We start from the raw sequence: 12,635 nt of genomic DNA, 5'->3' as shown, positions 1-12,635 counted from the left end.
ACGTAGAAGCGCCGTCTCACCCCTCTCTTTATTCTGGACTCGAAAGGAATAAATTATGGTCGCGTTGACGCTCCACGTGTCATAATTCGACGTGAGCCGCACCCACAATTCTGTCAACTGCTGACGCGTGCATGCGAACGAAAGAATCGCGCGCCACTCCAGATTCAACGAGATTGAGATTCTTGGACCACGCCTTTCGCGCCGACGTAATTGGCTTCGGGAACGCGACCGTTCGGTCTGCGAGGTTTTTCGACAGATGGAGCCACCGGCGCGCCACTCCAACGCGCCCAGGTCGATAAGCTCTCGCGAGTGGCTTCTGCTAGCTCCTCTCTGCGGCAACCATTCGCAAGGAGGTCGTCTGTTTTCTCTTTTTGTTGTTACTTTTTCTCTCTTTTTGAAGCGATGCACTGACCATGGAGCACTCCTTCCATATTTTAACGCGCATCAGCGCGCAGCCCGGGGCGTCTTACGCCCTGTGCAGTCTCGAAAAACTAGCTTTGGAGAAAACTCGTATGCGCGGTGCCATTAGTAAACGTCACGTTTCAAGCACGAAAATTGCACGAGGGTTCACCCCTACCACCCAAATTTTTCCAATTTTGCAGGTGCATATATACACGCACGCATACAAACGCACGCACGAACATACATAAAATGTGGTTGAACACTCCCCTCCCCCCCCCCCCCCAAAAAAAAAAATTATTTTTTTGGCTATGCTATAGTGCTGGAATCGTGTTTCTCGGCATTATTTACCTTATTGATCCATTTTTTTTACTCGGTATTGACCTCAGTACTTTATCTACTTTTTCCTGTGACCACTTACACGTAACCATTACGTTATTCGCAAGAGAAGCTTGTAATAGAAAATCAATCAATCAATCAATCAACTTTTATTTCTCATAGAGAAATATGGGGGTGACGGAAAAAAAGCCGCAGTACTGCGGCTTGACAAAGCTCTGTCAACAAAATGCCGCTTTTAGCAGTTTAGTATGGCGCGAACAGTAAGTAGCATGCCTGCAGCTGTGGAACGCGGCTGTGCGATAGATATGCGTATTTTTACAGGCATACGTGAGCGCGTTGTATGTGTTTCCCATCTTGAGAGCAGGCCGCGCGGCTTGTACTGGAGGCACCTCACTCGGCATCTCGCTATGGTTTTGCTTTTCCGTTTCATTCCACGGATCCCGACATTTGTTCTACAATTTCGTCGTCCGTACTCCGGCGTTTACGACATTAGTGAAAGTTCACCGTCACGGAAGAACGTGGTGAAGAAGGGAGGGGTGTGCTAATGCGCGTAACCAGCACAGCATGTCACGTGTGCTGCTGACCTGGTGCAATGCGTGTACACATACAGTATAAAGAGTAGAGCTAAATTTTCCACCATGTTTCTGTTTTTCAAATGTAATAGCACTCATAATATCCACCAATTTCGCCTCTAATATGCACCTACAAGATGTATTGAACAAAGTCACTATATCTATCAAGACTTGGACTTTTCTATATTGCTTGCCAACTGCTTGCAGATCGCGATGTTATTATAATGCTTAAGCGAAACATTTCCTTTATGCCAGAATGGTAGTTGTCTTTTCATCTTTATGTTCATACTATGCTGTTCCTTTTTTGCACACTGTGTGTGAAAATACTAATTGTGTTACGAAGCTACTGTGCACAAAGGCTGCTCTGTGTGTGCATGTGTGTTTTACATTTTCATGGTTCCAAATGTTAATTGATTTTTACTACAAGGTAATTGTTATGAATATACTCGCGGCCTACCTCTGTTTTATGCAGCAATGAATGCACCATACAAAAGCCCGACTGCATTAAATTTACTGTTAGCTGACCAGAGGAACACACCTTTAACGTTTCTGCACATTAACGTGTAATCAGCACGAGCTAAGGAAGACGACTTAATTACTTTTCTGGAAGCATTTAGTTTCAAATTTGCAATTCTCATGTTTAGTGAAACATGATACTGAAATGGCGTAGATACTATTGATATTGAGGGCTATAACCTGGTGAGCAAGAACAGAGAAAAACGACGATGTGGGGGTGTCTGCAATTATGTTAATAATCATACCACATGCGAATATTTGACTGATTGACATTTTACTAAGCTAGTAAATAGTACATATGATGCTGAAACGTTGAACTACTTGCCCCCTTCTACAAAGAATTCCCTATTTACCACGCCAATAGATGAACATGAGGTAATTAGTATATTTAGACATTTTAAAGTAAGTAAGAGTGAAGACATCGATGGCCTAAAACTACAACCTATCGTTTTTGTTATTGATATCCTCAGTCCGTGTTTAACACGTATTTATAACCTTGCTTTGAGTACCGGTACTTTTCCTCACCGCATGAAAACCGCCAAAGTAAGAGTAATATATAGGGGGGGGGGGGGGAGAAAAATAATCTGGGTAATTACAGGCCAATTCAATATTGCCAGTGTTTTCAGAGGGTCTAGAAAAGATTATTTTTATTAGGCTGTCAAGGCTTTTGATGAACATCAAATTATAGCACCATCACAATTTGGTTTCAGGCCTGGCCTGTCAACCCAAAGTGCGCTGCTTCATCAAAAGGAATTAGTATTAAAAAAATATAGAAGCGAAAAGATTAACGTTAGGTGTCTTCATAGATTTCTCCAAGGCCTTCGATACTGTAAACCATGTAATATTACTGCAAAAGTTAAAAAACTATGGCATTCGCGGTGTCGTGTTAAATTTAATTGAAAGTTACCTGACTGACCGACACCAGTGTGTGTCAATAATGAAGGAACTATCCCCACTAGCAAAAATAAGGCATGGCGTACCACAGGGTAGCATACTCGGCCCACTTTTGTTTATTATTGTCATAAACGACATCACAAGAATAGACACATCAATAGAATATGTTATTTATGCAGATGGCAGAAGCTTGTTTTTTTTTTAAAGAATATTGACAATATCACGTCATTGGCAAATGACACATTAGGCAGACTGTACACTTGGACAGTAAAAAAAAAAAAAAACTCTTTACGAATTAACTGTTCTAAAACTAAAGCTGTCATTTTCCGAGCGAAATCTACACCATTCACTGTACTTAAATAATGTGAAAATAGAATTCTCGCCCTCTGCAAAGACGCTAGGAGTTGTGTTTCAGGAACACATGTCTTGGGAGCATCACACCGATTACATAAGGAATAAACTTTTTAGAGTAGTGGGAATCCTAAGGAAATGTCAACGCATATTACCAGAGCAGCATGAACTTGTGCGGAACAGCATGACATTGTGCGGAAAACAGAACTGGCGAACGCGGAAAAGCTCCGTTGAGGAGACTAATCCCTGACTATGCTTCACGGCTGAGCAGACCTAATTTCACTGGACAAGAATAAACGAATAAAGGAGGAAGCAAACAAAACGAGAGGGGGGCACTGTGCGGCACGTGCAGCATGGCTTCTTGTTGATAGCTGCCTGCGTGTGCACGACTTGTATACGGAACACCCGCTCAAGACACGTACTATCTACTTTGATTAACGACTTGCGAAAAAGTGGGCTTAAGCGACGTCCGGCGAACGAGTCATCGCTGTTTTCCCTCCTTTCCCGTATTCTTTCTGTTACAGCTGTATGCAACTAATTTAGCAGCCTTGCGGCGAACACAGCCTAAGGCGCACGAAACAACCACCGTCTTGTTTTCTTTTAATAGCGCACCTGCCTTGTCGCCAGTGTTTACTTAGAGCAGCTATACAGAAGCACAGATGCCCCTAACCTCGCGTTGCCGAAACTTTTCTTCTTGCAGCTTTCTTCATCACTTCAGCCCCACTGGTACTCGACGGTATTTTTGTAGCAAAAGAATTCAGGAAATGAAATGGGAAAAGAAAACACCGAAAGGAATAAGCAGAAGATATGGCAGGGGTCACACAACTGTTGATAAGTAGCGCAGCTAGTTGTTTATATGTGCTTATATGCTGCACCTATATATGCTTGCATCCTGCACGTTGGCACAGGGGCCAACGAAGAGCAGGAGAAGAGCCATCAGCGCTGAGGACATAGCAATCTCATTCCTTCGTCCTATGACGAAACTGAAGTTTGTCTAATTGTCTAAGACAGCTTGATCATTGTCTTGAATACGCTGCCTACAGTTCCCGCATATTCATATACTTACCTCTTCCCTCGTTTCTCACATCAGAGGAACGCCGTTCACTGAGGTTGGTTGAAAGATACGCCTGGTTATTGCAGCAGCGGCCATTCTGCTCGACGTATGTTCTTCCACAGCTTAGTGGATTCTGGTCCCCTGGAACACTGCATGTAGTGGGTGACGTGCTCGAATGTAAGGTGTTGCTCCGCGCATTCCGTGATTCTGGGGTCAATAACGGTCTAGTTTGTTTGGTGCGCAAAAAACAACAGATACCCTATACCTGTTCACTGACTTTCTGAAGGCTGTGGCACACTTTGTGCGGGTACTTGTGCTCATTTAAGACCATTGCGCTCTACTTCGCCCTCCTTGGATATTCAGCTATCCTATTAGCATATCTCGTTCAAATAAATGGTCAAGCCTGTCTTGATCATATAATGAAACCTCACTTTCATTATATGATACGTTCAGAAGGTTGCAACACTCTTGCTTTTAATTTACTCTTTTCCTGCTCTTTAAACAGTATATGTGTAGCATTATGTGCTTCTCACTAAACACTTCCTGTGGCACCCGTTTGGCCTTTCGCTCATTTATTTCGCCGATGTCTTTCTTTTTCCTTTCCTGAATTGTTGCGCTACGAAAATCATGTCGTATAACAAACACCAACTCTGTTACGACGAAGCTTTTTGGAAACATTGGCCGCAGCCAAAGATAACAGGCCTAGCCACGTGCGTTATCAAAAAATGGGCGTCAGAACTTAAGCTAGTTGACCAAGCTTTAATACAATGGTTTAAAAATCGCTTTGCGATTTTTTTTGTACTAGCAGCCTATAGTTTCCGAGCGCTTTCTTATTTTCATGAGACTCTTATACTAGTGCCACATGGGCACAAGAAAGTACATTCAGTAGCGAAGGCTTTAAGTTCTTGAATGACATTTTGTTTTCGGCGGAGCTGCCTCACGTACGAATTTGATTACATTTGATATGATGATGACGATAGCAACCTTTCTTTAAAGAAACAAATTTAGGGCAATAATAAAAAATAAACATGTATTTACGAGCTCAATATGTCTTCAAGACGTGTTAATTTAAAAACAGAGATAGCATACTATGGTGCCGTTAGCTTGAATTTGTATGCTGTATTTTATGACGTTGCAATCGTGCAAATATCAAATTCAGCCATTTTATGCCAAATCCGAAGCCCAGAAGCAATATGGTGCCTGTCGTATTGAAGCTGGGGCAACGCCGATCTGAAGAAGTTCGCCAAGTGAAAGTTCTAACTCGAGCGTTGTTGTTAAAGATCACGTACAAAATATTTTATACGGATAGACGCTATCGCAAATGGCTCATTTATACTGCTTTGCGCAAGCTATGTTGTCAAGAATACGCATTTTACAGTTGAATGAGTTATGGCGAACACAATAAGGCAAATCTCATTAGGTTTGTCCGTGTGGCGCTACGCAAATAACATTAGAGGCCTCCATGGTTTGCAAATTCAAACACCATCATCGGCGGCATATTAGCGTGCTCGCGCTATCTGTGCGCACGTATGATTGGAGCCTGGTTGATGCTTTGCGAGCTTCAATTCAATTCCAGTTCATGAGCTTCAGTTCAATTCCAGTTCATTTCATATCTCGCCTTAGGAGAGATATGAAATGCAGCTGTACGTATGCAGTTGTGCGCCTTAAGTACAACTGCAACAACTCGTCAAGTGCAAGTGCAACGGTAACAGAAGGAAAAGAAAAACAAATGAGTTGCACAGTATGAGTTACAAATAAATAAGTTACACAATATGAGACATGGACAAATTCGGGGATGGGTGCAACACCACAACGCTGGACAGTTGATTCCTTTCAGCTACGACCCTGGGAAAAAAAAAAAAGAGTATTTAAAGCAGTTATTGCGGCTAGTGAAGGGGGTAATTGTTAGTGCATGCCGTTGCCTTGCAGCATAAACTGTTGAAAAGGAAATCAGTTAGGAAATATCTACGCTGTAGTGTTGCTTGATAAGCTGGAACAAAAGTTTTAATCTGAGAACGCGATTCCTTTGGGTCAATGTTGGAAGATGGGCTCTGTTCAACAAGGCTGCACAATTGCGTTAAATGCAAGAAGACGAACCTTTGTAATTGTTAGCCTCTGAGCCCGCCTGAGAAAGAGCATCTTTTGATAGGCAGAATTACGCACAGTGTTGATGTGTTTCTTCCATCTGAGATCATTGGAAATCCAAATGCCAAGATATTTTATGTGTTCAACCTCAGCGAGCAAGACATTACGCGCCGACTACTGGATGTGCAGATTGCTACGCTTGTTTATTGAACAATTCCCGTGTGCGTAATTTACGTATGTCTCCTATAATTTTTTTCAAATATACGCAGTACCCTTTATTTGTAAAACTAAGAACTTATTGCAATGGGAGTTAGTAGTTGTTCCCCAGACTAAAGTACAGTAACTTTTGAATACACTAATGAGTAATAAAATTTCTCTTTAGCCACAGCGGTTTTAAAGAATTAAAGAATTAATTAAAGAATTAAAGAAATAGAAACAAAGAGACAGACGGAAAGAGAGATTTAAAGAAAGAGAAAGGAAAAAAATTCTTGCCGAAAAGAAAACCTTCACGAGACGGGATTCGAACCCGTGTACCCTCGATCCGAAGGCGAGCGCCCTAACCACTCGGATTTCCAGGAACGCCAGCAGATTATAGCATATCCCTGTATAGTATAGTGCAGCAAGAGGGTGAGAAAGGGAAGTAAGCGTGAGGAGGAGAGATGTGATTGTGAGTAGGAAGGAAAAGAGGAGGGGAGAGAATAAAGCGTAGCACAGAAAGAATGAGAAAGAGAGAAATAGAAAGAAATGCAGAAAGAAGAAGAAAGAGAGAAAAAGAGAGCATTAACGAAAGAGAGAAAAAGAAGTAGAGAGAGAAAAAAGATAGAAAGAGGAAGCAAACATCACGTCGTCTAGCGATCAGATACCGCACCACCTGGCCAAGCCGCGCATGCGCAGTAGCTAGGCCACGTCCACCAACGGAGACATCGCGCTCAACCTCCGCTCTCTAGTGCATAGCCTGGCTGCGTACTCCCGAGGAGGAAGGCGCGCATCTCGACGCCTGATGTGTCGGTCAACGGGGAGTACGAGCGGTGACGGGTCCGTGCTTCGCTGCGCGTAGATTTGCGCGATTTAGTGCAAACTGTCCGCATTTTTTTTTTGTCCTTTCTGTTGTTGTTCGTAAGTGATGTCTTCTATGTTTTCAGCGCCTCTGCTGATAAAATGTCCTATATTTATCAGCACATACGGACAGTTCTAGCCTAACAACTTTTTGTTCATAGAAACCGTGGAACAGAATTTACGAAGCGTTTGGTTTCTTAGTGCTGTTTGCCACTGGCTGGCCACCTTTAATTCGTTCGTAGAAATTCGTTCGTACAAATTCTTGATGTGAGCGTTTCGTGAAAAACCGATATATATTTTTCTTTGTGGCGTACCCATCTAGAGCACACTCTGCGCAGACAGCAATGTTCTATCATTTACGAGCGTGTCTTTATTATTTTTTTTGAAGTCGCCCTTTCGCTTATTTCTGACAATGGCGGCGTTCTTTTCAAGTGCATGCGCAGCGCCCATATAAGATAAGTGAATCTACGTGTATACCTGTGTTCTTAAACGTATAAGGCTTTCCATGTATTCAGGAAGCGGAACGTATGTACATCGTTCGCGAGCCGCATTAAAATGCCGTCGACTGCGCCGGGAGAGAACTGAAGCGAGAAGCAAGAATTCAATGGCCGAGAAGGAAGCGGGATACGCGAAAAGGGAATCACGGTATACAGAGTTCGGGAGAATGAAATAAAGCGACTATACAACTAAAGCGCGGCGAACACAAGTGCCGCCCGGCTGTTCGCCGCGCTCTCTTTTATTAGGCTGTGATCGCGTGTGATAGCGACTTTGTGCCAAGATGAAAGCCGCTCGACCGCCGCATTGTGCAACGGCCTCCTTCTCCGGTGCCATTATGTCCACGAGCGCGGCTCGCGAGGTTAAATTGGACGCGGCGGGCAGGCGGAATCCGTCGCGATCGCGACCGTTTAGATCACTCGTCAGGGATTACACGCCGTCGGGAGAAGAAGAGGCCTCGTCGTGCTAGAGGGCTTTTCAGCGACAAGCGACGGCCACTCCTCGCGCTTACGCCAGGCGCGTCGGTGCTATTTTTCCCTCAACGCCCGCCCCATCGTTCGCACATTTATTCTCCCACGTGCTGCGCGAGCGCTTTGTCTGCCCCCGTTTTCCGTTTTGGGTTCTTTTAGTTTCTTTCTCCCGGACTCTCGTGCTATACGAGGTACCACGGCAAGAAAGCGTTAACAGAACAACTCGGAATTCCGACGCATCTGTGTCGCTTGCCTATTTTTCCGCTCGTGTTTGTGTAAGCGCACAATGATCTGCTGCTTAGCGCACGTTGTGTCGATTAAACAAAGAAAAAACATTTGTTGCGACCGTGGCCTCGATCTCTTTGTTTCCAGAACTGCGATAAGGCATATAGTCAAATAGAGCGCATGAAAAAAGGCAGAACGTCATTCGGCTCCGCACTGTTGCGATGGCTAGATTCATGGTAAGTGGACAATTGCACTCGCGTAACTAAGAGAAATAACTCCTCCGCCTCCCCCCCCCCCCCCACCCCGTGGTTATTAGCTCGGGTATTGTGGTATTTTAGTCACGCTCTCTCTGTCTTTTGTTTGAGTCGAGAGATGCGCTGCCTTATATAAAGACAAAAATGGACGTCTATTAAGAAGGCCATTACGGGAGCCGCGGGATGCTTGACGCGTTCTATCATTTGCACATCTCGTATCTTGGCCAACAGCTTCGCAATTTCCTGCGGGAAAAAATATGATAATGTTACGGCGACAAGCAACCAGAGGAACAAGTAAATAGATCTTGCTTTAGCTGGCTAACGAATGAAGCCAGTTACACGTGATAGCTTTCGCGATCGATTCTAGGGCAGAGCCACCCAACTGTTTTAAATGCGAAGCATTTCTTAGCGAACCTCAGGCACTTTGGCCGTTTCTATCTACGTATCTATCTATCTATCTATCTATCTATCTATCTATCTAGCCGCCTACGTCCGGGCGCTCTCCAGGTCGTCTCCATAACTTGTAATATACCAAAATTGGCATAGCAGGGGATCAGTATATGACGAACACGATCCACTGTTCATGAAATGAACAACGCAAAATACCTGTCTCGTACGTCATGAAACCCTTTCTCTCAGTCACGTGTGGCACATACCCGCATACCAGAGTTCATGTTTTGTGGGCATGTGCCACAGGCGATACAGAGTATCAACCAACACCGTAACCGCGAAAACACACACACTGACACGCAAGGAAAATGATCATAATAATAATTGTTGGGGTTTTATGTCCCAAAACCACGATATCATTATGAGACACGCCGTAGAGAAGGGCTCCGGAAATTTTGAAGAAGAAGAAGAACGGAAACTTTATTGTCAAATCAATAAGATTTGAGTCCGGCGTCTTTTTAGTGGGCCTGGGCACCCACCGCGTACGCGGTTCCGAGACCTTGTCTCGAAGCGGCTTCCTCGGCACGCTGGACGGCCCAGAGTTGTGCTGTCAGGATCGAGCTGAGCAGTGCGGTCTTCCAGCGCGAGCGGAGGCTGGCGGTGGAAGAGACGGATGAATCGGCACTGTTCGATTTGTCTATTAAGCCCTGACACTCCCACAACATGTGGCTAAGCGTCCTTCAGGTATTTTTAACGTGTACCGAGATCACACAGTACACGGGCATCTAGCATTTTGCCTCCATCGAAATTCGACCACCGCGGCCGGGATTGAACCCGTGACCTTCGGGTCAGCAGCCGAGCGCCGTAACCGCTACACCACCGCGGTGAACGCAAGGAAAGGGAGGAAGCTGAAGACAGAACAGCCCTGGAAGACGCTCAACTACCATCCACTCGTCCACGTGGTCCGAATCGTTGACCACGCGGATTACGCAAAAACCGGGATCAAAAACTTCCTAAATTAAATCTGCCGAGAGTACCAGGCCTCTCATCATTACCTGTGACTTCAACATTGATTTATCAAGACCCAACAACGCCTGCTCCTTATACTGCGTCAAAGACGGCTTGGATGTGGACAGGGAATGAAAAGACCTCGCTGCCACGTCCAGGACAGGAGGCATCATAGATCATTTCATCGTAAGAGGCATCAAGGATTTCCACCAGCTGTACTATACCTCGCACTTCACTGCACTCAGACCCCTCGTAGCCGCGATCATGAACGGATCCTAATAACAAATCCGGTCCAGCTGCTGGGGCTCACTAATCACGGTGATGATGACCTTGTTCAAGAGTTGTCATGAACCCCTTCCACACATGCACACGGGTTTGTGCGTGCGTGCGTGCGTTCTCCGTCATAACGGGCAAGTATAAGCATAACCGTAACAACTGCACTGTGACTAACGTACGTGCAGTGCGCCTGCACCTGCCACTCGGCAATGTACATATCTAGGGAAACTTTCCTGAACGAAGCTTAGTTGCGAGCAACGCCTGTCTTGCGCATCGGTGTTCCTTCTTTGTCTTGTTCGGATTCGCGCTATCCAGTAATGAATAATATAAGCACTACATATCAGCTTACCGCGTGTGGTGTTGGTAACACCCATGTTTTCGTTCGCATCGTTACGCAACTGTAAACAACTGGTTATATAATACATATGCAACTCTTCAACTTATGAGTGTGCGTATACCACTTCCACATTTCTCTATAGCGTCATTCCGTAACGTTTTGCTCAATGTGAAAAATTACGCCACAGTCATCACCCCGTGCATGCTTCGCTAACATCGATTCCCAAGGTACGTGGGATCTGCCGAATTTTTGTTTTGTAGTTTCTTTTACTCGCTTCTTCTGACACTCTTGCAGCTGTTGAAGCACTATTTGACAGACCATTTATTCAGGTTACCAACCGTACGAAGTACCTACTTTTAATCTGTATGTCGTCACTGGTAAATGAACGAAAAATTATTCTTGTGCGAAAAACGTTACGGTGTATCCGAAAAATGTTAGTAATACAACTATGTGTTTCCTTAGTCCTTCCTGTGGTTTTTGAGTGACCCTAGTGTTAGGTAGCCAATTGTTATGAAGTCTAGCTGTAAAGAAATTATTAATTTCACCTTGCGAGCTTTTTTTTTTTTTTTGGTAGCTAAATGAACACATCAGGAAACCTGCGTGAAAAGAGGCCCCCATACGAGAAACATGAAACCAAATGTACGACGGCACCCACGAATTCAATGCTCCAAGCGCCAATGCATGTGTGGAGCGGTAACAGGACCCTGACTGTGATTCCCAAGTGCGGCCCCGAGGCGTACGCGCCCTTGTACGCGTATAGGATAAGAAGGAAGGCAGGCACGAATGCTTAACATACCGGCTGGGATTTTTTGCCAGCAAGATGGCGAATTCCATTGCTATGCGGGCCTGGATGAAAGAAGAAGGCGCAATACTTATTCAGCAACTTTGTTGGGGCATATTAAGTGCATACCTGGAAAGAATGCCAGTAGACAGTATATTATTCCAAAAGCTATCTTCCACTATGGTGCACTTTGTTGCTCGCACGTTCCTGTATCGTATCTCTGATTTTACGAAAGAAGCAAAAAAAAAAAAGAGCCGAGACAAAAATCGCGAGCAAATCCATATCAGCAGCTAAAAAAAAAAGAACTGGCTTCAGAAGACTTCACTGTATCAGCATTTTCTCCCCTCCACGCCGCACACCTTTCTTTAAAGGTACGTCTTCTATTTGACGCTTCACGTTTTATGCTTGATGTTTCTGAATTTTGTGCTTTCGTCATGACTTATACGGTGTCGCTGTAAAGGAGCCTCGTCAGAAGTCTCGGTGACCTGCGGCAGCACAAAAGGAACAGGGCCGTTTTGATATTTTCTCGCCGAAAAAAAAAAAAAAATGTCGCGGCCATTCATGCCGAACAGCCTCGAGCTACCTCCTCCGCGAAGCTCGGAAACCGAAAGAGCTGTCCTCCGGTATAGAGACCTGTCAGATACGTTCGTGCTGGACTGGCCGTTGTGCGAGATACGTTTGTGCTCTTCGTATATATAGGCGGTCGCTCGGATACACGGACACCTACTTTCGAGAAAACCAGATAGAGCCGTTTCTTTTTATTTTTTTTGCCGCGTCTTTCTCTAGTTTTATTTGTTTATATATATATATTTTTTGTCGCCGTAAGGACAAAAGTGGATGCATCGCCGATGGCTCGGCTCCGGGGTGGCGTCGAGCAGCGGCAGCGTTTGGCGTGGTGAGGACGTGTTGTGTTGTGCCTTTACGCATCGTCCGCGTGGTTAGGCAGCTGCGCTGCTGTTGCCGATGTTTTCTTTTGCGCCGAGACTGGAGACGACGGGGCCGAGCAAAAGGCTGCGGGACGCGTGATCGACGAGCCTTGTGACCGGAGGACTTGCACCACATCCGGAGGCGCAACGTCATCTCGCCAGGCCGGCAAAAACGCAGGTGCCCCGCGGCGCGTCGACGCAGTTTGC

General features: G+C 45.1%; 1 protein-coding gene across 9 annotated transcripts in view; it reads left to right on the top strand.

Moving 5' to 3' along the window:
• The window catches only part of LOC119405804 (prolyl endopeptidase FAP), a 445,209-nt gene that overhangs the window by 257,681 nt on the left and 174,893 nt on the right, over nt 1-12,635 (top strand). For 2 of the 9 annotated variants that reach the window (XM_037672671.2, XM_049418804.1), the window contains exon 1: nt 8,663-8,692. The exons of the other annotated variants lie outside the window; for them this stretch is intronic. In XM_037672671.2, coding sequence (XP_037528599.1) covers nt 8,678-8,692 — 15 coding nt within the window. In that variant the 5' untranslated portion in view covers nt 8,663-8,677. Of the gene's footprint in view, nt 1-8,662; nt 8,693-12,635 lie in introns of those variants that run through there. 9 annotated transcript variants of the gene reach the window in all.

Source organism: Rhipicephalus sanguineus, chromosome 1 (assembly GCF_013339695.2).
Source record: "Rhipicephalus sanguineus isolate Rsan-2018 chromosome 1, BIME_Rsan_1.4, whole genome shotgun sequence".
Classification (NCBI taxonomy): domain Eukaryota; kingdom Metazoa; phylum Arthropoda; class Arachnida; order Ixodida; family Ixodidae; genus Rhipicephalus; species Rhipicephalus sanguineus.
Note: the sequence above shows the minus strand (reverse complement) of the source record. Positions and strands in the feature narration are given on the sequence as shown.